The 22,100-nt window shown below is 58.8% G+C and overlaps 5 protein-coding genes and 1 pseudogene across 5 annotated transcripts, besides 1 other annotated feature; all 6 read right to left on the reverse strand.

Moving 5' to 3' along the window:
- Positions 1-548: 548 nt before the first annotated feature.
- On the reverse strand, positions 549-1,316 carry LMXM_30_2620 (conserved hypothetical protein; the record flags this gene model as incomplete). Its single annotated transcript, XM_003877731.1, has 1 exon — positions 549-1,316. One exon carries the CDS (start codon positions 1,314-1,316, stop codon positions 549-551), a length of 768 nt encoding a protein of 255 aa, XP_003877780.1.
- A 2,364-nt stretch (positions 1,317-3,680) lies between these two features.
- On the reverse strand, positions 3,681-4,778 carry LMXM_30_2630 (serine/threonine protein phosphatase pp1(5.9),putative; the record flags this gene model as incomplete). The annotated part of the gene is made up of 1 exon (XM_003877732.1): positions 3,681-4,778. The coding sequence occupies one exon, from the start codon at positions 4,776-4,778 to the stop codon at positions 3,681-3,683; it is 1,098 nt and encodes a 365-aa protein (XP_003877781.1).
- Positions 4,779-5,666: 888 nt separating this feature from the next.
- Positions 5,667-7,595, reverse strand: LMXM_30_2640 (2-oxoglutarate dehydrogenase, e3 component,lipoamidedehydrogenase-like protein; the record flags this gene model as incomplete). Its single annotated transcript, XM_003877733.1, has 1 exon — positions 5,667-7,595. The coding sequence occupies one exon, from the start codon at positions 7,593-7,595 to the stop codon at positions 5,667-5,669; it is 1,929 nt and encodes a 642-aa protein (XP_003877782.1).
- A 1,548-nt stretch (positions 7,596-9,143) lies between these two features.
- Positions 9,144-10,781, reverse strand: LMXM_30_2650 (acetoin dehydrogenase e3 component-like protein; the record flags this gene model as incomplete). Its single annotated transcript, XM_003877734.1, has 1 exon — positions 9,144-10,781. The coding sequence occupies one exon, from the start codon at positions 10,779-10,781 to the stop codon at positions 9,144-9,146; it is 1,638 nt and encodes a 545-aa protein (XP_003877783.1).
- A 4,544-nt stretch (positions 10,782-15,325) lies between these two features.
- Positions 15,326-17,056, reverse strand: LMXM_30_2655 (hypothetical protein, unknown function; the record flags this gene model as incomplete). Its single annotated transcript, XM_003877735.1, has 1 exon — positions 15,326-17,056. The coding sequence occupies one exon, from the start codon at positions 17,054-17,056 to the stop codon at positions 15,326-15,328; it is 1,731 nt and encodes a 576-aa protein (XP_003877784.1).
- A 1,998-nt stretch (positions 17,057-19,054) lies between these two features.
- On the reverse strand, positions 19,055-20,218 carry LMXM_30_2660 (annotated as a pseudogene).
- Positions 19,055-20,218: a sequence feature.
- Positions 20,219-22,100: the final 1,882 nt, after the last annotated feature.

Consider the following 22,100-nt stretch of genomic DNA (forward strand, 5'->3'; position numbering starts at 1 on the left):
GGAGATGCGTGAGATGTGAGGAACACACACATACACCTGCAGCGGGCGTACAAGTGCGGGGGCAGCGGTGAAGTGACGTGGGCGGGCGGGAGAGAAGGGGAGGGAGAAGAATGGCATTCGAGTATTTTTTACGCGTCAGCTCACCAGAGGGCTTGGACGTGTTACCTGCTCTGCTTTTTCAATGTGCGTCGCGCTGCAAAGGGTTTGCGCTGCTGATGAAACGAGCAAGGTACTCGCTGCAGCGGGGGCCTCATCATCTCTTGTCGACATGAAATCTGCTTTTACTTCGCACCATTGTTTCCTATCTGTGATACAACACGCACAACCGTATGAAACGGACAGCAGGGCGCCCCCCCCCCACATACACACAGCACATCGCAACACAGCACATATAAGTCTACATATACAAAGGGGTGGGGGTGAGGGCAGTGTAAGGCGGAAGGCAGTGGCAGGAAGTCCAGCAAGGAGCTCGACCTACGGGACGCACTGCGCCTCGTCACTGCCGCTGCATCGCGCTCTCTCACTTTTGCAGCATTCGCCGGAGTTGCTCAGCTCACAGCGCGATGGTAAAGCTGAGGCCGTCCAACGCCGGCAATGAGGGCACCGCAACCAACTGACGCCAGTGCGTAGACGTACGCTAGCAGGATGCGCCCGCTGCCGTAGAAACTAACCAGCTCACTCGCGGCGGAGGAGACGGTGGAGAGTGCCTCGCAGATGCCATGCTGGACAGCGATGCACCACTCGCAGGAAACGTGGTTGACCTCCATGTTGTACATGATGATGGCGAGCAGCACACCTAGAAGGTTAGCTGCTAGCGTGCCTAGTGGGAATTGAGCGGCGCAGGCCTTCTTGTTTAGGTAGACCGAGAGCACAAAGCGGGTGACCGCACCTGCAGGGGCGAGCACCACCATGCGAACGGAGTCGGTGGAGATGGCACGGATGCCGCCCGTGTTGATGTACACCTGCACAAGAACCGGCGCTAGGATCGATGCAAGAAACACAAGGACCAAAAAGACGGCATCAACGGCACGAAGCAGCGAGCGGTGCAATGGCCATGTCTCACACGGAGAGCCAATGATATGCTCGCCGCACCACCGCACGCCACACCCGCAGTCACGGCCCCAGAGGAAGAGCACAAGGGGCATTGCACTACCAATGAACAGGTGCTCAAAGGTCTCTGCGACAGTGTCCTGAACCATCGCCTTAACAATCCACGAGCTGCACGTCGTAAAGCTGCCGCAAAAGCCGACGCAGAGGGCGCGATAGGTCAAGGGCAGCGCGGCCTCGGGTGGGAGGACGGTCACCGAGAAGCCCATCAAGAAGGTGCCCAGACTGTTGGCCCGATATACTTGTACTTTGGAAAGAAAAGGCTCTTCTCAAGGCATTCCTGCAGCGCCACACGAGTCCCATTTCCGCCGAGCCCCGCCGCGGCCACGATCAAGCAAGAGGCGAGAAACAGAGCAGACGAAGGCCAGTCACCTGTGTAGGGTGTGACCGCCAAGGGAGCTGGCGGCAGAGAAGACGGCGATGTGTAGCTAGCCGGCTCGTTTCGCCTTGCCGTGTCATTGTGCTCCTCGCCCCCATGAAAAGAGAGGACAGGGCTGTGGCCACCCGGCGTACCCGCGGGGGAGTGCGCAACCGGGGGCACATCAGCCGGGAACGCCTGCTTCAGTGGCTTCACCGTATCGGGACGCGCCCCTTGTTGCCGCAGACTGCTTCTGCTCACTCAAAGGAGGAACGATGCACGTCTCGTCGCCGGAGAGACGTGGGCGAGAGTGTGTTGTGGACAGGATATGAAAACACGCTGTATTGTGAGTGCACGTCTGCTGAAGCGCAACTATGTCCGTTTGCACAGCTACGTCCTGTGAGGATGTCTGCAGAGACGTGAAAGCTCAAGCTGTTGGCGAGAAGGGGTGAGGGAGGGGGAGGGAGAGGGAGGCCCAAGACAAGGAAAAGCAGCCAAGCACCGGAGCTGTATTCTCTGCACCCCTGAAGGGTCTGCATGTGCCCGGCCACGCAGCTTCTCCACGCCGGTGATGAAAGTTACGATAAGCGAGAGAGAGCGAGAGAGATACGCACAGGAGTGAGCACAACACAAAAAAGGACGAAGAGGGTGAGGGGGTCGAAGTGCCATGCACAAGAGGGGCAGACGCAAAGCAAGACCCGGAGAGCTGATACGTTCGCAGATACGCTACGCAGCGAAGATCAAGTCACCGCATCAACAGCAAGGCAACAAGACCCCTGTGCCTTCCTGCGCGCACACGGATCGGGTGCCAATAGCACTCTGCTTTCCGGTAAAGGCGAAGATGCGTTTTCAGTACTTGTGGTGGAAGGCGAGCAACGATGACACAACGCTACGAAGGCGTGAGCGCCGGACACGACAAACGTGCGACGAGTCACAACACAGACAGCTGCGCCCCCCCCTCTACCCATAAAAAAGAGGTGCAGCCCACCCAAAAGCATCCCGCGCGCGTCAGAATGGACACTCCCACCAAGGGCCACAGAGACAGCAGAGAGGCCCAACGTGAACCTTCGCTGTCCAGACATACAACAAGACGCAAAACGCACGACAACAACAACACCATGGACAGTCCGTCACAGAAAAAACGCACGCACGACAGCAACACCTGTCCACACACATGGCGCAGCGACGAGGGGGAGAGCAAAGATGCATACAGGGGAGAGACACAAGAGTGAGGCACACGTGCGATGATCCTATGTGCCTCCTCCGCCCCCTTTTCACCCCGCCAGAGAGGGCAGCAGCAGCAGCAGCAGCAAAAACAAGGGGCAAGGAACACGCCGACGCCATTCAAATTCGTGACGTGCGTCTTTCAGCCGAAAGAGAAAGACTTGAGCTGCCGGCCAGTGTCTCTGAGTGTGCATATTGGCGGTTATGCTAGGAGAAGGTGGACAGCACGTCCCCGGAAGGGGGGAGGGCGACGTCTGCTAAAAGCTGCGCCAACGGCGTCAAACATGTGCTTGTCGTGGCCCCACCGGCAAACGTGGCGTTAAGGCAGAGAGCGCACATCCCATCACGTGCCAGAAGCGGCCTTCACCGTCCCCCCAAGAAAAAGAGAAGCCCACCAGAGAGGCCGCAGGGCGACTGTGTGTCACATTACGCTCGATTGCAAGAACAGAGAAGAGGCAGTGAGGGTGAGGGCACACTCGAAACACGCGCACGCATCAGAGAGAGAGAGAAAGCAAGAAACACGCCAACCAACACACACACGTGCACGAGAGATGCAGCACATGGGGAAAGGCCACCACGCAAGTAGCACACGCACACACAAACACACACGGAGGGAGAGGGGATGGTACAGAGTTCAAGCGAGAACACAACAGAAAAGGGAACAATGTGAAACACGATCCGCACAAAGAGCACACCAACCGAGAGACACGTGTGCATCTCTGTCACGGCGTCGTCGCATCGAGAGGTCGTGCGGTCTATGGGGCAGAGGGTACGCCCCAAAGGAGAGCGCCCATCCGCATCGGTGCCTGGCAAGACACCCATCATTGGGAAAATCAGCACTAGGGCAAGCAGTCGACGGCCACGTGCACACATATGGGCCCCTGCATCACCTAACCACAGGAAGAGAAGAGGCATAGCCTACCGCAAGAAACTGCGTAACAACAGGGCACGACTCGATCACCCCCTCACCTGGATCCAGTCTTCTCCCTTCTCACTCGAAGTCGTCCATCTCGAAGAGCGGCACGAGCTGCTTCACGCTGCACATGAGGTTTTCATCGACGCACAGGAAGGCCCCGTAGTTGTTGAACTCGCCACAGTAGTTGGGGGCCGAGAAGACGGTCAGGAGTCTTCGCTTCGCGAAGAACTTGTAGCCCTCTTCTGCGACTTGGTGCGCACGGCAGATCAGGTCCAGGTCCAGCGCCTGAGTGATGTTCTCCACCACGTTCTCGCCAAAGGTCCATGACACGCCGCGGTCGTTCTCGCCAAAGCCGGTGATCGGGTCATCGGCGGGGTCCGACCAGAGCAGGTCGCAGATGAGGCCGCTATCCGGCACATCAGATGGCCGCAGGATGCAACGGATTTGATCTAGGCTGTGCAGCTCCGGGCTAAGGCCGCCGTGCATGCACAAAATGCGTCCGTCGATGAGACCGGCTACCGGCATGCAGTTGAAGGTGTCAGTGAAAAGCTTCCAGAGCTTGACGCTGTAGCGCCGCTTGCACTCGTCGAAGAAGCCATAGATTCGATTGATGCTGCTGCTCTCGTGGTTGCCACGGAGAAGGAAAAAGTTGTCGGGGAAGTTCAGCTTGTAGGCGAGCAGCAGACAAACGGTTTCTAGCGACTGCTCACCACGGTCAACGTAGTCGCCGAGGAAGATGTAGTTACTATCCGGCGGGTAGCCGCCAAGCTCGAACAGGCGCAGCAGGTCATGATATTGTCCGTGCACATCGCCGCACACGTTCACCGGGGCCCCGATCTCAATCAGCATCGGCTGCGACATGAACAACTTTCGCGACTCCATCACGAGGTACACCACCTCCTCCTCCGTCATCTCCCCCGTCGCGAACTCCCGCGGGTCGGAGATGCCGCTACTGCTGCGGCCTCGAGTGTGACCGGTGCGATTGGTCGAATCTGCCTTGGGTGCCGCAGCCGCGGCTGCAGCTGCCGTTTCTGCCTGGAAGGCCTGCAGCCGCGACTGTCTTGCAAAGGACGAGGGAGGGCTATTCGCATCTCGTTTCGGCGCGGCCGTGTTGTGGGTCGGGCTCAGCAGCAGCTTGCTGATAATGACCTCTACCTTTGAAAGCCCACCCATTGTCTCACAGGGCAACGAGAATTATGGCGCCTATAGGCTGCTCAATGTTGCACGTGCACGAGTGCGAAAACTCGCAAATCGCCACCAGCACCTTACCAAGCGATAAAAAATGAGAATTAGGTGATTGCCACCCACTCAACAAGGGTGACGGGGACCGATGCGTGCACCGGGTGAGTGCGCATGCAGCGTTGACGGCAGAGTGCAGCATGGTGAGGCAGCCGGGCAGAAACAATGCGGTGAAGCAGAGGGTGTTAATGACCGTCAGCAGAAGAGTGCGCAAGGGAAGGGAAAGGGGGGAGCAGGAAGGGACGCATGTCAAGTCGCACCGACTTCTTGGCATCTTCCTCCTCTCCGCAGCGACGTGGGCAGAAAAGTGCCACGGCAACGTACATCATTTGTTTGTCCTTCTATATATATATATGCGTGTGTATGTGTATGTGTGTATGTGCGAGACAGAGGAGCAAAGTTGTGGCGGAGCTTGTGCGTCGGCGGAAAATTCGGCATGGTGTCCGTTCGCCGCCCGTGCACAAGCCTCGACCCTCCTCCGCCTCCATCCTGCTTCACAGAGCACCCGTAAACGAAATATGAGCCCGCATCCGACAACGTCCCACGAGATGCGACACAAAGAGAGGAGAAGGCAGCCATACGTAATCCGCTCTGACAGAACCGCCACGCAAGGAGTGGCATGCGATGGCCTGTGTCACAGCAGGCGCTGGTCTCCCCTCCGCATCATTGCACCCCCCTTGCCGCGCGCCGTCAACTCCCTCCCGTGATTTCAGGAGGCGCGCCGCCGCACACGGAGGGGGGGCCTGCATTGCACAAAGAGCTCTGTTGCCAAAAGGCAGAGGACACACAGAGCGATCACGCTTACCCTTGCTGCATGCAGCGTTACGCCTTGTCGGCAGGGGTCCAGCTCTTTATGGAGATGCCCTCCACCACGTTTGAGCACCGCGCACCGCGACCGACCAGCATCGCCGCGCACTCTATCACCCCTGACACCAGCGACGGGTAGGCGGGGTTGTGCTTGAGCATCGCGTACACGGACTCGTTTTTGAGGATCGGCAAAGAGGCCACCTCCACGACGGAGCCGGCATGCGGCCCCACGGCACGCACACCCAACACGCGCTTTTCGCGGTCATTTGTCACGATCATCTTCACAAACCCGTCCTTCGCGCCCATCACGATGGAGCGGGTGAGGTGCTTGTACTCGAGCCTCGCCACAATGTAGCCAATGCCCCTCGCACGACACTGCTTCTCGCTTAGGCCGATGCTTGCCACCTCATCCTCCAGGAACATGTCGGTCGCAATGTTCGCGAGTGCATTGTTGCCCACACTCAGTTTGGGGGAGCAGCCAAACATGGTGTCCACAACTGCCTGACCTGCCGTTTGGGCAACGTTTACCGTCTTCTGCCTCCCTGTAGCGTCTCCGATGCAGTAGATGTGCTTGTACGGTTTGCAGCGGCCGTACTCGTCGCAGTCGAGCTGCCCGTTCTCGACCCGCATCTTCGTGTTCTCCAGACCCAGTGCCTCAAGGTTGGGCTTGCGTCCCACCGCCACCATGACGCGCTCGGCGTGGTAGGTCTCGATGTCTCCGCTGAAGATGTCGCGCAAAGAGTACCGGCAGTCCTCCTCGCCAGCCTCCAGGTCGAAAAGTCGGCAGCTCTGGTGAATGACGACGCCACGACGGATGAGGTGGCTCTGTACATACGACGCGACGTCCTCGTCCTCTTTCGGAAGAATACGTGAGGCCTTGTCGACCAAGCGGACTTTGGTGCGCCCCAGCTTGGCGAACATCGACGCCACCTCGCACCCCATCGCCCCGGCGCCGATCACCACCATACTCGCCGGTATCGGCAGCTGAAAGACGTCAGTGGAGTTCAGGATGTGCTTGTGGTCGCACTTGGCAAAGGCGTGGCTGCGCGGGATTGCACCGGTCGCGATGACAATGTTGTCGGCTTGAAGAGAGCGATACTCGCCCGTGCCCTCCGTGTGGATGTCGATTTCGTTCGGATTGGCAAATGTTGCCTTACCTTCAATCAGCTGCACCCCAGATGCCTCCAAGAATGCGCGATACTCGCGTTCCTTCTCCGCACACGTCTTCTGCAGCAGCTGCGTGATGCGCTCGCTGGGGATGCTGTCGACAATACTCTGCATCTGATCCGACCTCACCAAGTCCCGCACAAACTCCGGGTCCGTCAGGGAGGCCGCGAAGTGGGCGATCTCATACATCATTTTAGACGGCACAGTCCCGCCCCATAAGTCCGCGCCACCGACACGGCCGGCCTCGACGATACAGACCGATTTGCCATAGCCGATGGCGCGCATGGCAGCTGCGATGCCGCCGGGGCCGCCTCCAATGATGCAGAGGTCCACCCGAGGAAAGGCCCCAGCGCTGCGGAGCACAGGGAACGGCACATTACGCGGAACAGAAGAGCGGAACAACATCTTCACTCTTGAGAGAGGAGAAAAAGATAAGGATGACGCGACGGCGGGGGAGGTGCAGCGAGGCGGACAAGACGAGGCTGGTAACTGGTACCAGGTAAGGATCAAAGACGAATTGGCCGGCTCTGGCTCTCTCCCCACCGCGGCGAGTTGCTTGGTGAAGAAAGGCAGAGAGGGACCGAGAGCAACGGTGGCACCAACGGTGTGCGTGGGCTGAGACGGAGAGCGGGGGAAAAAAGTGCGGTCAGTTCTACAAGAGTGCTGGCGAGGCTTTTGAGGTCCCTCGAGACGTTTTCGCCTCGACCTGCCCATTCTCTGCCACCGAGCGCATGCGGTCGCCTCCACGCTATGGGCAGCCCTGTCACCAGGCCCCATCGCGTGCTGCAGTGCCGTGGTAGACACACGCGGTACAGAAATGCGCGGACTCGGTCATTGGAGAGCATGGCATCTGACGCGAACGCTACCTACCCACTCCCTGCTTCGCAGGTGGCGCCGTACTGCATCCCTCGGGGTGGCACGCAGGCTCCCTAACTAGGAGGCAGTGCGAGGCTTGCGTGAGATGCGCTCGAGTGGTCTTGACACTTTGCCTCATCATACGGACACTGCAAGCGTGTTCACGGCCGCAGATGTGGTCCGATGCAACGCCACCCACAACCTGACCGCCGACAGCAGCAGCAGCGATAAAAAGATCTTACCTTCCCTCGACGTCGTAGGTGCTTGGCCTTGTCACTACAGGAAGTGGTGCGGCATTTGGCAGCGTTATAGAGGGAGGCTGCTTGACCTCCCCTCACAGAGCGACGAGGGAGGGGTGGGGGAGGGGGGTGTACAGAACCCTGAGACACCACGCGCTGAGAGGTGTGTGTCCTCTCGCCATCGGGGTGCACAGAGACACCGAAAGAGAAATGATCGCGCCCATGAGGAAGGGCGAGGAGAGAGGAGGAGATGACGCTACGAAGGCTGGACGTGAGCGTTCGTGCATCAGTGGAAGTCCAACTACATCAGAGGGAGAGCGCAAGGCATGAGGAGCTGCTGGTGAAACGATTAGGCTTGCTCGAGCGCGGTGTCCGTCAGGCGTGGACACGTGTGCTTGTGCATCCATGCACGGCTGCTGTGTGCTCTGTCGACCACGAGTGGCGTGTATGCAACCAAAAGGAGGGGCGAAGAAGAGGTGTAAGAGAAGAGCACAAGCGCAGTTCAGCGACTCAAACGGTGTGCCGGTGGGGGAGGGGGAGGGCACCTCCTTGAATCGCTACACTACGCGCACCGAGTGCTCGCACGCCGCAGCTCTCGCATGAAGACGTCGACAACCTTGACAGAGTCTTCTGCGACGCGTCTGCGTACCTACATAAAGAGAGAGTTGAGATACAGCCGGCAAACTCCGCATGCACGTGTCGTCGTCGTGCGTTTCGTTCTGATTCATTCAGCGAAGAGGGGGTGGAGTGGCGAATAAGGGCCGCGCGATATACACACGCACACACACAACAGACGCCTCCTCTTCCTCTGCCCATCCAAGGGCACACAGGCAGAGGTGGCCACTCTCGATTTCAAAACAACGACAGAAGCCGAGCTGAGGCGCGGCGGGCGGCTCTGGACCGACTTCGACGCGCACACAATCTGACCTGCCGTATAGAGCGGCGCGACTGAGGAGAGGAGGACCGCAAGAGACGTGTTACGGCGTGCACAGCCCTTGCGCCCGCATTTACCTCTCACCAGCAACACCTATACCTTACGCCGGCTAGTCTCCGCTCCACTGGCACTCAAGGTAGCCTGTTCACCGACCAAAGAAGGTGCCGGGGTTGCGTTCCCCGGAAGGAACACCGCTGTCTGTGTGGCGGGTCGCACTGCTGGTAGCCTCCGCCCAAGCGGGTGATGCCCCACAGCGCTGCGCTAGTGACTCGCCCAGCCTCTTTGCCTGGGACCGCTCTAGTCCGACGCCGCCGTCTTTCCCTTGTAAGCCACCCCCCTGTTCATGTCAGATGGCGTCCACTTCGTCAGCTTAACGCCGCGCGCCGGATCTGCATTTAGCTGTGCTGGGAGGTCTAGGATGGACCGCAGACACTCCTGGAAGGCCTGCGAGACGGCTGGATACGCAGTCAGGCGACCCGCGAGGTCGAACACGCTCTGGCCGTTTTGAATGGCCAGTGCACCAATATCTACGAGTGTGCTCGCGTTCATGCCCAACGCCCGCACGCCGAGGATGCGCCGCTCCGGGTCGTCGGCACAGATGATTTTCACGAAGCCCTTCGTGTTGGCAGCAGCCACCGCGCGGCTGACGACCTCGTAGCTGTACCGCGCAGCAATGTAGGCAATGCCCTTCTCCTGGCATTGCGACTCGTTGTACCCGACGGAGGCGACGGCGCGGGTCAAGAAGGCAACGCTGGACATGGTCTCCATCAAGTTCGGCACTACCTTTGGCTCCGTGCCGTAGATATAGTCCACGGCGAGCTTCGCCTGGGCCTCGCCCATGCTGACGAGCTGCATGTGCGTAGCGGCGTCGCCGACGGCGAAGATGTGTGGCGTGTCAACGCACTGGCCAAACTCGTTCACGTGCAGCTGGCTGCCACGCGTCTTGAGAGTGGTGTTCTCGATACCGAGGCGGGAGTAGTCCGGCACGCGGCCGATCGAGATGAGGGCACGCTCCACCTGGAACGTTGTCAGTTTCCGCGTGGTTCGATCCATTACAGTGTACTGCACGCCAGACTGCGGCGCGGGGTCGGCCGGGTGCCGCGCCTTCGCCTCCTCCTCCGTCTCCTCCCACGGCTGCATATCATAGAGGTCGGAGTTGTGGTGGACAACGATCCCGGCGCGATCCATACCGCCCTCGATCACGCGAACAATGTCGGGGTCCTCCCGCGGCAGGATGTGCGGCGCTTTGTCGATGATGGAGACTTTCGTTTTGCCGAGGCGGCCGATGATGCTGGCAAGCTCGCAGCCAATCACGCCAGCGCCCACGATCACCAAGCTCTTCGGCAGCGGGGCTCGCATGACGTGGTCAGAGGTCATGACCAACCGCCCGTCCGTTGCCACGAAAGGGTGCTTCCGTGGCTTCGACCCGGTGGCGACGATGAAATAGTCCGCCGTGATGCTTCGGAACTCCTTCGTCCGCTTGTTATGGCACTGGATCTCGTGATTGCTGCTAAAGGTCGCCCTGCCAAACACGAGTTCTACGTTCGGCGAGGCGTTGAGTGCTGCCTGGATCTGCTCCTCGCGGATGCGGCTCACTTGTTCCATTGACTGCCGCATCTTGACCTCGTCGATCTCGAGGTAGCGATCGAGGCTCTCGCCGTAGAGGCGCATGGCTGCATCGCCGCGCATCTTGGCCATGATAGACGAGCACTCCCACATGGTCTTCGACTGCAGTGCGCCGTCCCACAAGTCATTGCCTCCAAGCCGCGCCTTCTCAACGATGCAGACGCGCTTGTTATAATCGGCCGCCCGCAGTGCTGCCGCAATCCCGGCAGGGCCACCGCCGATGACACACACGTCGAAGTGCGCCTTGTCCCGCGACGCAGCGGCCAAGTTGCGAGGGCGGGTGAGAGTGTATAGTGTGCGGCGCAGCATCACGACAGATGGAGAGCGGACTAGTACGGAGAAGGACGTGAGAGGGGAGATTCAGAAACGGGAGAAGATGATGGAGAGCGAGAGGAAGCCACAGCGGTCACACACGAGCGAAGAGAGAGAAGCAAGAGGCAAGCAAGACGAGGACACTTTGCATGTTCCGGGGAGGTGAGCCCTAAACACAGTGGCAACGGCATCCGCCGCGGCAGAGAGGGGGGTGGAAGAGGGATGTGTCGACGCCTCGGTCTACAGAGTACGTGGTGCTGTCCGTGGTGGAATAACCCATAAAACGAGAGGGCGGAGGAGGTGACGATGCGTGCGTGAGGAGCTGCACTAGCGGGGCTCCGCCGAACTGGACGAAGAGAACGAAGACCGTCCGTATAGACGTTGGCCTTCCTGTGGTTTTACAGATGCAAAAGAGACGCGTCACGAGGTCGAAGCGGGCAGCCAGGGACAATGACGTGGGTAGAGGAGTTATGGGGGCATGACTCTAGCGCGACCGAGTTATGCCCGGTCAGTGCAGATGCGAATCGATGCTCTTGTGTGATTCCTGTTGCTGCCGGAAAACAACACAGAAACCCTCCTTCGGACTCTGCAAAGGACAAGCGCTCATACACAAGCTCCAAAGTGCAGCTGCGGAGATGGAGAAGTGGGGGGACAGTACGTCGATGAAGATCACTTGTTGCTCTTCTCTAGTGCGCGTGGCCGCGAGCCAAAGGGAATCCCACGAGCACGTCCGTCACACGCACGCACAAGAGCACGTTCTAAGCACAAGCCCCCCCCCCTCCCCCAGTTCACTACAAGAAGTGCGCTACAACAGGGCGAACACCGAACAGCGTCGATAGAGAGAGGGAAAACGCCAAGGTAAAGAAGGCCCACCAGCACCAAGCAACACGAGCACCTCACAAACTTCACAAAGCGCGAGAGCGGAGGTACACGGGAGCGGAGAGGGGCCACACCGCGGGAACGCACGCGCACACGTCGTCCCACACACAAACACAGAGAAAGAGAGAGGAAAGGCTTACGCAGTCTCAACCGGAGAATAGGCAAGCAACACAGCAAGGAAGGCAGCGCTGCGTGAGACGCAAGAGCGAAAGCGGGAGTGAGCATCCGCAGCACGTGCTGCATCCGAGAGGTACGCAGACCAACAGAAGAGGACCGCGACACACACCCACACACAACATGTCCACGAGATTGTTGATTCTTCTGTGAATCGATAGGGAGAAGCTTGACGGGAGGGAGGCGGGGGGAGGGTTACGTGCTGTGCAGCAGGCGAGTGCATGTAACACAAAAAGCGAATGAACAACGATTTGCGGGTGGCCGTACACGCTGAGACGTGTCCACGCAAAGGGGAGCCGTAGGTGAAAGTGACGCACCATGGAGGCCATGGCCCCATCTTGCGCATGACACTCACGAGGCGCCCAACTAGTGAGGGCGCAAAGTTTGCTGTCGTATCACGGGGGGACTCTTGCCCTTATGCCGCCCCGCGAGCTCTCTCTTGTGCGATGATGGACTCATTCACGCGTGGGGAGGGGTAGAGGACCAGAAGCGTAAGTGAGAGTGCGGACGGGCACCAAATGTGTGCGGTGCTGCATACGGGAATCCGTTCAACCCACAGAACCCAGTTCCTCTGGGAGACACACAACCGTGAAGAAGGGCACCTCGATTTTTCACCAGGCGGCATCACCACAAGGCCTAGCTCGCACACAGAAAGCGGTACCCAAGAGGTTTCCAGACCCATCCGCACTGCTGCAGACTAAAAATACAAAGACGGACGCCGCAGCCGCATGCAGCCCTCTGAACAACAGAAAAGCGAAAAACTGCGAAGACATGGAAGGCCAAAAGAGAGGACGCGCACTGTCCATCGGAGGAGTCCGTAATTCTCACCTCAGGGTTGCAACACCAAGCGACGTCGACGCATGGGTCTCTGGGCCGCACACGTAACGTGCTGCGTAGAGCAAGAATACCACAGCGGCATACCTCAGATCCTTGATGTTGTGCCCCCCCCCCTCCCTCCCTTTCCTTTTACATTTTTTTTTTCGGATCACGCATAGCTAAAAGTGCGTTGCAGCCGTCTGCTCTCATATGGCAGGGGCGGGGACATCGAGAGGCCCCCAGAAAAAAAAAAGATGCGGAGCAGAGACGAGACTCAGCCATGCGCCGGGCATACACGCAAGCCGTGCAGTGAGAAGGGCAAAAAAGCAACACACACCCATACACGTATACACGTACAAGTCTCGTGTGAGCACGCACCACCATGACGCATGAAGCGAGGTAGGCGAGTCTCGAGCTCCCGATGGGACGACAACGGCAACCACAAAAGTAAAATGAAAGGAGTACAGCAGAGACAGAGACACGGACGTGCGCAGAGGGCAGACCATCACACCGTGCGCGGTGAACAACACAAAGGAGGACTGGACGGAGATATTCGAGGCACCAAGCGAGGGAGAAGAGAGGGGGTGAGGCGACACCCAAACGCGCGGTCCACCAACAAGCTTGGCAAGAGAAAAAAAAACAACGGGGCCGTTGCGCGCGCGGGAGATGGACACACGCCGAACCGCACAACACATTGAAGCCGAGCAAAAGTGCCACGCCCATACACGCACGAAGACAGAGAGAACCATACACACGTGCACCGACACACACCGACATCGCCACCAGTATGTGAAGAGGTAACGCACATATACTGAGAAAGCGCTCATAGAAAAGGAAAAGCTCGAGGCGCCCGAGCACCAACGGATGGGTTAACCGATTACGCACTTCCAAGTGTCATTCCAACCACGAACACGTCATCGAGTAGCCGCGTATGCAAGTACAGCTCATCGGTCTCTGTCGAGGCGCGGCATGCCGTCTGCTCGAGTGCGGAACCGGTGGCGTCTGTCGGGCGGGTGACAGGGGTGGGGGTGGTCCAGGTGCACGCCGGATGAGCCCAGAGAGGAGGTTGGCCAGCCTCAGGCTGGGGCACTCTGGAGACCCTGTACACCCTGCCTGCGTACCATGCCTCGCCATCAGTCGCCTCAAGCAGCGGCATGCCGTAATACAGTGTGGAGACTCTCCACATGAATGTCCGGAGAACTCGATACTGCCATTCGGGGCGCTCTCGTCATGCCCCCGGCACCTGTGCCTCCTCAGCCCACCCAGTCGGATGGGGGAGGTGCCGCATGCTCCGCGCACATGCGCTTGGGGGGGGGGGGGCTGACGGGTATAGATCTCTTCGCGCCTTGCTCGGCTGCGAGACGCCATGCCGGCTGTGCTGGACAGCACCGGCGCACAGGACTCGCATTCTTGCATCCCGGGGCCTGCTCCAGTACGGCGCTGTTCTCTTGTCTAGGGAGGAGGCTCGCTGTCATCATCTGACGCTTCCGCCGATACCATGGGGGCGTGTGCCTGGATGGCTTGCCCGCATGTGCAGCGACAGGCGAGACGGAGCTGTGCCTCCGCGGCGGCACGGGGCACACTCCACCTTCCCCTGCATCTCCACGCCTTCGACAGTCGTGGTCGTGTCATGTGGAGAGCATGCAGATGCAGGGGAAGTGTCGCAGGGAGAAAGAACGAAGAAAAACAGCAGAAGAGGACACACAAGTCACACCTCCAGCCGCCACCGTCGATGTGCATTGTATCGTCCAGCACGCTCGTGCTTTGCCATACGACAGAAGTTGGACGCCACGCCACCGCTGGCCCTGCCACAGGCCCCGTCGCCTGGTGCGCAGCAGCCGTAGGCACACGCGCTGCAGCAGGGTGCCCCGACGCAGCCGTCTCAGCATGGCCCCTGTCTCAAGCCCTGCCCACACACACCGCCTCCCAGGCGGCCCACATCGGCAGCGAGGGCTCGCGCGATGGCCTCCCCACGTAGTGGGGCATGGACGCTGCCACCGCCAGATGAGGCTCTGCACGGGCAGGGGTGTGGGGGGAGGGGGTGGTGAGGGGCTGCCTGGCCTCATAAGACAGAGTCGCGGGCACCGGACCTTGATACGAAGCTTAGGTGTCGCCCGCCATCGAGGTTCACCAGCATCAAGATGCCAGCGAAAGACAGCGACGATGATCTGCTTCGTTGATGAGGTAACACACACCCGTCGCCTGGGGTAACGAAGAGAAAGGATGAACGCAGCAGAATGGGAGGAAGGAAAAGCGACGAGTAGCGGGTTGAGGGCGGAGTTCCCTGTACAGTAACAGCCAGCACCTCGACCCACCTCTCCCCGCAGGCAGGGAAAAGAAGAAGTGGGCGCGGCATCACCGGTGGTAGGAATAGAGCGGCAGGAAGATGTGCACAAGCGCCGTGCGCGCGTGAGGTCAGTGCCGCTGCTCCCCCTCCCCCGACTTCCATGAGCATGTACATGAAAAGGTAACAAATATTTCATATCGCAGTCAACGGAGGGGGGGGGGGAAGCGCTCCTAAGAGTGCCGCGCGTTGCGAAGTGCTCTATAGAACCGGGAAAACGTCTTTGCGAGACACGCGCGCAGAATGATTGGGGTAAGAAAAGGGAATCCGACAATGAAGCGATCAGCGCGTGCATCACCGCTAGCACAACCCCTTCCTTTAGCAGGCACTACTGGCTAGTAGTCGAACTCTTCGAATCGGGCGCAGGAGCCCGCGCGCCGCTTGTAGTTTCGGCAGAACCGCTCTCGGAGGTCGCCGAGTGTGACATGGGGACCTTGCTCTCTACTATCCTCTTCAATGCCTTGGGTACAGAGAACCTGGCATCGCTTATCCTCTCTGCAGTGCTGAGTGCACGTGCGGTAATATCAGCGGAGCTCAGGCGGCTCCCGTGCCGACTGGGGCCGTTGCCGCATACGCTGTCGCCCCCGTCGGAGCGCGGTAAGCGCATCATGATTCGCCGTACACTGGCGATGATGTGTTCGTCGTCTGTACCGCTGTCCTCATTACGGCAGGGTCGATGCAGCCCAGAGCCCCTGGGACGATGTGGCAGCCCCACATCAAAGCTGGGTCGTCGCTCCGAGAGGAGCCCGTCTTGCTCGCTCTGCCGGCGGCGACTGACGCGACGAAGCCCGGATGAGGCCGAGTCCTGCCAGGGCAGGCTAACAGGGCAGTGAGGTGTCCACAAGCAGCCGACACCGCTGGTGTTCGCACTCGGCCTAAGAAGAATGCTCTTCGGTGACTGGGAGGCACGGGAGGTGGCAGTGAGCAGTGGAGCTGCCGGCGGCATCTCCCCGCTTCCGCCGTTGCCATAGAGAATACCGGATTGGTCACTGCTGTCACTGAAGCAGAAGTATACCAGGTCATTGAAGACGCCGTTGTGATGTGATGGGCCCGAAGGCGGACCCTCGACGGACGGCCACGGAGAGGGCGTTTCGCGAGACACAGACGCCGCTGTGGGCGCCGGGCTGCAAGATTTCGGGCCCGTTTTCTTTGGAGATCCACCATCTGCCCCGGCATTTTCCGCGATCACCGAGCGTGGCGCTCGTTGGCGGTTGCCCTGAGCGGTGGACATGCCCGCCGATGTCTTTGCGCCGTCTGAGGTCTCCTTCAGCCTATGCTGGCTCCCTTGGCTACGCACTTCGTTCGATCCCGTCCCCTGCAACTCGGCAGTCTTTCCATCGCTGCCCAAGAAACAGACACTGACACGGCTAGGCACAAGCGTCGTCTGCAGCTCTGAGCTCTGCGACGAGCTCCGCTGTTCGGTGCTCGGCGGGCAATTCTGCGCCAGCGGCAATCTGCGGTTGGTCCAGCCGCTGCTGGGCCGCAAGATACTACTCAGCTGCAGCGCGTCAGCTTGGCCGCTGATACTACGAGTGTGGTTCGCCACTCCATTGGTGATGGTGTACATATCCGTGACACTGAGAGAATCCGCCTTGCCTGCACGAATACCCCACGGAGATAAGGGGCTCGTGTTGCTGCTGTGCGCCCCTGATGGGCAGTGAAGCGCGCGACTCGGGATATCCGACCCACGTTGGAAGCTGGAATCAAAGACGGAGCCTGTTGCCAGGGTCCACGGCCTAGGTGAGACACCGCGGTGCGCAGAGTTGTCCCTGCCAGCAAACGCGCGCGTACCGGGGGCCCATCCTGGCCTGCCGCAGCCCTCAATTATAGTGCTGCTCGATAAGCTAGAGCAACGCCCATTTAGCTCTCTCTCATGTATGGGAGAGGGGTTGGCAGGTGCAGTCGGACAGGTGCTTCTCGTGTCGTGCGGCTCCACCAGCAGCGGCATCTTAGGCACAGAGGCAGAAGCGGTAGCCTCCGTCGGCACCGCCTCCTGCCTTTCCAGCTGCTCTGAATGCAGTGCAGTCGTCGACTTTGGATGGCATAAGCCAAACCCCATAGTTACGGCAGTAGGGGGCAAACTATACCAAAGGGAAAACGAAAAAAAAAGAAACAGAGTCGCGTGCGAAGGACAGTACAACTGGTAACGCAGATGAACTGACGCGCAGGTGTCCTGTGACACTCACGGGGAGTGACACCTGTGGGGACTGGTGCAAACCTCAAAGAAAAAGGGAGGAGGGGGGGAATTAGCAAGCGCCCACACCAGGAGGCAAAAAAGGGTACCCGTGAAAGAGTAAGAAGAAGCGAACGGAGAGACGCAACACGCAAGAGAGAGAGAAAACAAACAATGGTGGCAGCCGCAGTAGAACAGGGGGAGGGGAGGGAGGCCAAGGAGACAGGCACAGCATGACGTCGTGCGTTGAAAAAGCGAGACGACCGTTCAGCGTTGAAAGACAGGCGAGAGAGTGGGCCGTGGGGAGGGGGGGGGGGAGCAGCGCAATCGTGTCGCGCGCGTCTGCTCTCGCCCTTTTCGTCTTTTTTCTTTTGTGCAGATGTCGGCCCTCGAGCCGGCTAATGCCTCGTGCCCTCCTCCACCCTGGTTATCTGTGCGCAAGAGGAGCGGTCGTTTGTGGTGTCTGCGAGAGGGTGCAAGGGTGGGGGAGGGCGGCTTCTCCCATGTCAGCAGCGTGTAATGGTGGATCTACGCCCCCACATACGCCCCACAGAAGAAAAAGAGGTGCTTCGTTGGGGCTGCGAGTCCCTCACATGGTGGTGGAGTCCGTCCCAGAGGTGCCCCCCACACACAGCACAGCAAACAGCAGGCACAGGCAATACCCCACTGCACTACGTGCGCTCGCAAATCAACTCCCAGCGGCACCAAGAAAAAGATGGAAACGCACACGCACGCACACAGCGCAACGAGAAATACGAAACACAACAACGAAACAGCGACCTCCCGCGAGGGTGTCCCGGCGTCAACACGAGGGGAGGGGGGATGACCGCACCGGTGGTTTGTGAGGTGGTGAGGATCAGAAGTGACCGCTTCGACGCAATAAGAAAAAAAACGGAAAGGCCACAACCACCTTCTACAGACGAATACAGGATGATGTCGGGTGAGCTACTGCGTGTATGCGGGCGTGGTTGGGTCACTGTGCGTGGGTGTCACGGCACGCTTTTTTTTAGGGTAGCGCGTTTGTGGAGGTCGACATCACGGCGAAAGAGTGGGTGGGGGGAAGGGGGGAAGGGGAGATGAAAAGGAAGAGGGAAGGGCAATAGACGCGAGGGGAGAGGGGGGGAGCACCCCCAGCACAGGAAGCGTGCCGCCACAATAACGCCAGGCTGGTGAGCAGTGAACGAGGAGCCGGATTCAGTCAGCAGAATCCTCTATGTCTGTGTGTCCATATGCCAGTGACACCACGTGTCTATGGGTGTCAAGTGCAGTCGGACGGTCTTCTGCAATGCGCCTTGTGTGTGTGCGTGAGCAGGATGCTGCCGCATCGACGGTCGTCGATTTCTTGGCCTTTCACAAAAGAGAACAACGAGGGAAAAATAATTTTTTGTTCGTTGAAACCGGGGACGAAATCAGCTACTTTGTTAGCTGTGGGCGGAACGCACGTAAGGTGGTTCTGTCTCGAGGGAGGGGGAAGAGGGAGAGGACGGCGCACTAAAGATCTCAGCTTCGCAAGATACGGGACGAGACCTCTTGAGTAGCGAAGAGGGAAGAAAGCAGATCCGGGATTGGACAGAAGGAAGGACGAGCAGTCGGCAGACGTACAGGCATCTGAGGCACCGGTCTCTCAATTCCCACACGAGGAAAAAAGGCAGCGGCTCACAAGCGCAGACGCTCACACGCTTCAAAGTAAAATTTAAAAAAGCAGTGACACACCTCTCTTGCAGCAGGGACAGGAAGCCCGTCCCCCTTCCCCCATCCCATTCCTCCCTCACCACCACCACCATCACCGCCGCCAACACCACCAACAAGCAAAAAAAAACGACTATGCACGTTGACGTTCTGCTGTTGGCAGTCCCAGTCGTTCAGTAAGAAGCCAACAGAGGCGCATACAGAAGAAAGCTCTCTCGCTATGTATATGTATATATATATATATATACATGGGAGAAGGAGAGGGAGAGCACAGCGAAAGGAGCACACAGATATATATATATTTATATTTATATATATAGGTGTACACACCTGTATGGGCACGTATACACACACACACACACACACACACACACACATGGTGAAGGGCAGCGAGGCTAGAGAATGAGATGTAACACCAACGTGAGAGAGAGAGAGCCTACGAGAGGGAAGCAGAGAGGTCACCCACACCCACACACATTCATGAACGCAGATGAAGAAGGGGTGGGCTGCGCAACATGATGGCCATGCTGCCGCCGCCGCCACGGTGTGTCTCTCGCGCACGGCTAATGATTGAGCCGCCAAACGGCTATCCAGTACGTATTCACAAACGAAAGGTACACAGAGAGACAGACACGCACCAGCGACTGAGTCGTCCACGCGTATGGCCACCGAGAAGTTGCACAGAAGGACAGTCGAAGTAGCAGCGTTTCCTGATCGTGACAACGGACATGCATGATAACAGGCAGCGGTAGTTGAGGTGGTGCGTGCCACTCTTCTTGATGCGCACAGAGATCTGGCGCATCGTCGTGATGATCGGCACAGTGTACGCAACCCCGTTGCTGCTCGTGTTCAGCATCATCGACGAGTGAAGCACCTTGGAGTGCCCAGCCACCCTCCACGAGCTGAAGATTGTGGTTCATGTTGAGACATCGAGGCAGCCATCCCCGATGAGGAGGCAGTTCGCCTCGAAGCCATAGGACCTCGGGTAGTCGGCCAAGTACGAAACGCCAGCACAGTTCCGTTCATCATCCGACAAGAAGGTGAAGTGCACCGGCTTCGAATGCCTCATTGTCGTGTGCCTCGGCATCGGCGCCACGCAGAGAGCAAAGCCTCTCATATCGCAAGTTCCGCGGTCGCACAACTTCCCACCCTCCTCGATGAGAACGAACGGGTCGGTGTCCCATTCGTGCCCGTCCACCGACAGCACACCCGCGTAGCCCAAGAGCGCAGCGCTGCTTTCGGTGGGGCCGTCCTTGCCGGGCACTGGGGCCCAGAGATGACATGGTCACTCTCGGGGTTGCAGATGTACGTAGAGTCGACGCCGGGCGTCTTCAGGTACTCCTTGATGTAGTCGAGCATCTCCACCTTCAGGCTCACGCTGACGGTGTTAAAGGCGGCCAGCTTGGCCAGTCAGGGTTTGTGGTCAGCTGAATAAGTCATCGTGATCACGCGACACGCCTTCCAAAAACTGCGAGTAAAGGAGAGTGACGAAGGGAGGAGAGCTTGGTTGGCAAACGGGGAGCATGAGGGCACCAGCAGTGGCACGGTGATTGCGGGTGTTGATCCGTGGCGCTGTTGATGGAGAACAGAAAGCAAGAGTTGGAGGCAGTAATGAGAAGGGGGAGCACAAAATGGTGTGTGTGTGTGCGTGTGCGCGTGAGTCATTGCGTGGTGCCCAGAAAAGAGATAGACACCCACGAGTGCAGAGGACTCGATAGGAGCGTGTCAGTGCTGCACACCGCATGCGTCATCCTCCTTCCACAGAAGCGGTATGTTGGCTGATACGGCTGGCGCTGTCTTTGATCGCGTTGTCCTTCGGTGTGCTCTACAGAATAAAAGGGCACGAGGCTCAGACTAATATGTTAACTCCATGACGCCAAACTTTGCCAGCACCAACTGAGACCCTCGCCGATACAAACGGTGTGCACACATAGGACGCAGCTCAGAAAAGCATAACAGATGGGGTGGCACACGCACCACCGCACAAGCATCCCTGAGATGCGCAACAACAGTGACAGCAGCAAGCAACAAAACGAAAAAGAAGCCCACGTCCAACACGCAGTCCACACGCACATCGATTGAGCATGCGCCTCCGATCCTAGCCAGCAATGTCGGTGTGCGCAGTCAGCAAGATGGCGGAGGCAGCACGGCTACGCGATGAGGGGTGCTTGGTGGTGGAGGTCGGGGTGGGGGTCCGATGAGCACACGAGCGCAAGAAAAAAAAAGAAGCAATCGAGCGAAAGTAAAACGAGAGTGAAGGCGGCGTTCCGACTTGGCGCAGGAAGAGAGGTGGGGTCGCTTGAGACGCACATGAGAACGGGCAAAGGAGATCGCGACGGGACGGCACGCAGCCGGCTGGCAAGGAGGCGCACATGCGCACTCGGGTAGGGGTATCCACACGCACCGGCACGCGCTGAGTGAGCCAGAGGGAGAGACGCGAAGAGAACAAAAGGGAAAAAAGAGAGGACATAACGAGACCCGCCACCGCAGCCGAGGGCGTCTTTGTAGAGACAGTGTGAGACACAAGGAGGCAATGGCCATCGATGAGAGGCTCACGGAATACGGCGGGTGGGTGTGAGGAGGGGATGCAAGGAACGTAGAGGGCGACAGAGGGGTAAACGCAGCAGCTCAAACGGAAAGAAAAGGCAAGAATAGACGGCTGCTCAATGACCAACTTTACATGGAGGGGGGGGGGTTACTTACCGCACAGGGCGCATGTGTGGCAGGCGCAGAGGCATCTCACACTGGGGAGGGAGAAGGAGAGGCGAACAAGACTCCTTGATGAGGTGGCGGTGCATACCAGCGCGCCGCGATATGGATTCCACGAATATCCCAAAAGAAGAGCCACAACAGCACGCCAGAGGCCGGTTGAAAATGGAGAGGAGGTGAACGCCTGCCTCATACGTTGCAGCGGATGTTGGTGATGTTGGCGCACACAAACATAGGTGCAGGCTGCCATGGAAACGACCTGAAGGAAAGAGAGAGAGGGAGCACATGATGAGCCACCGATAGACACGAATATGCACGGGGGACGGGGCAAGGGGAAGGGGGAGGGGGAAGGAACCAAAGGTGTCAACGACAGTGTCCACATAAAAAGTTAAGAGGCACGAAGCAAAGGAGTGAATGCAAAGAAGTGACGACATCAAGATATCCAACGCCGAGCTTAAAGGGGGGGGGGGAGTATCGTATCAGAACGATGAACCAAGAGCAGACAGCGAAGAAGATGGGGTGTACAGCGGGA

This window comes from Leishmania mexicana, chromosome 30 (genome assembly GCF_000234665.1).
Source record: "Leishmania mexicana MHOM/GT/2001/U1103 complete genome, chromosome 30".
Lineage (NCBI taxonomy): Eukaryota > Euglenozoa > Kinetoplastea > Trypanosomatida > Trypanosomatidae > Leishmania > Leishmania mexicana.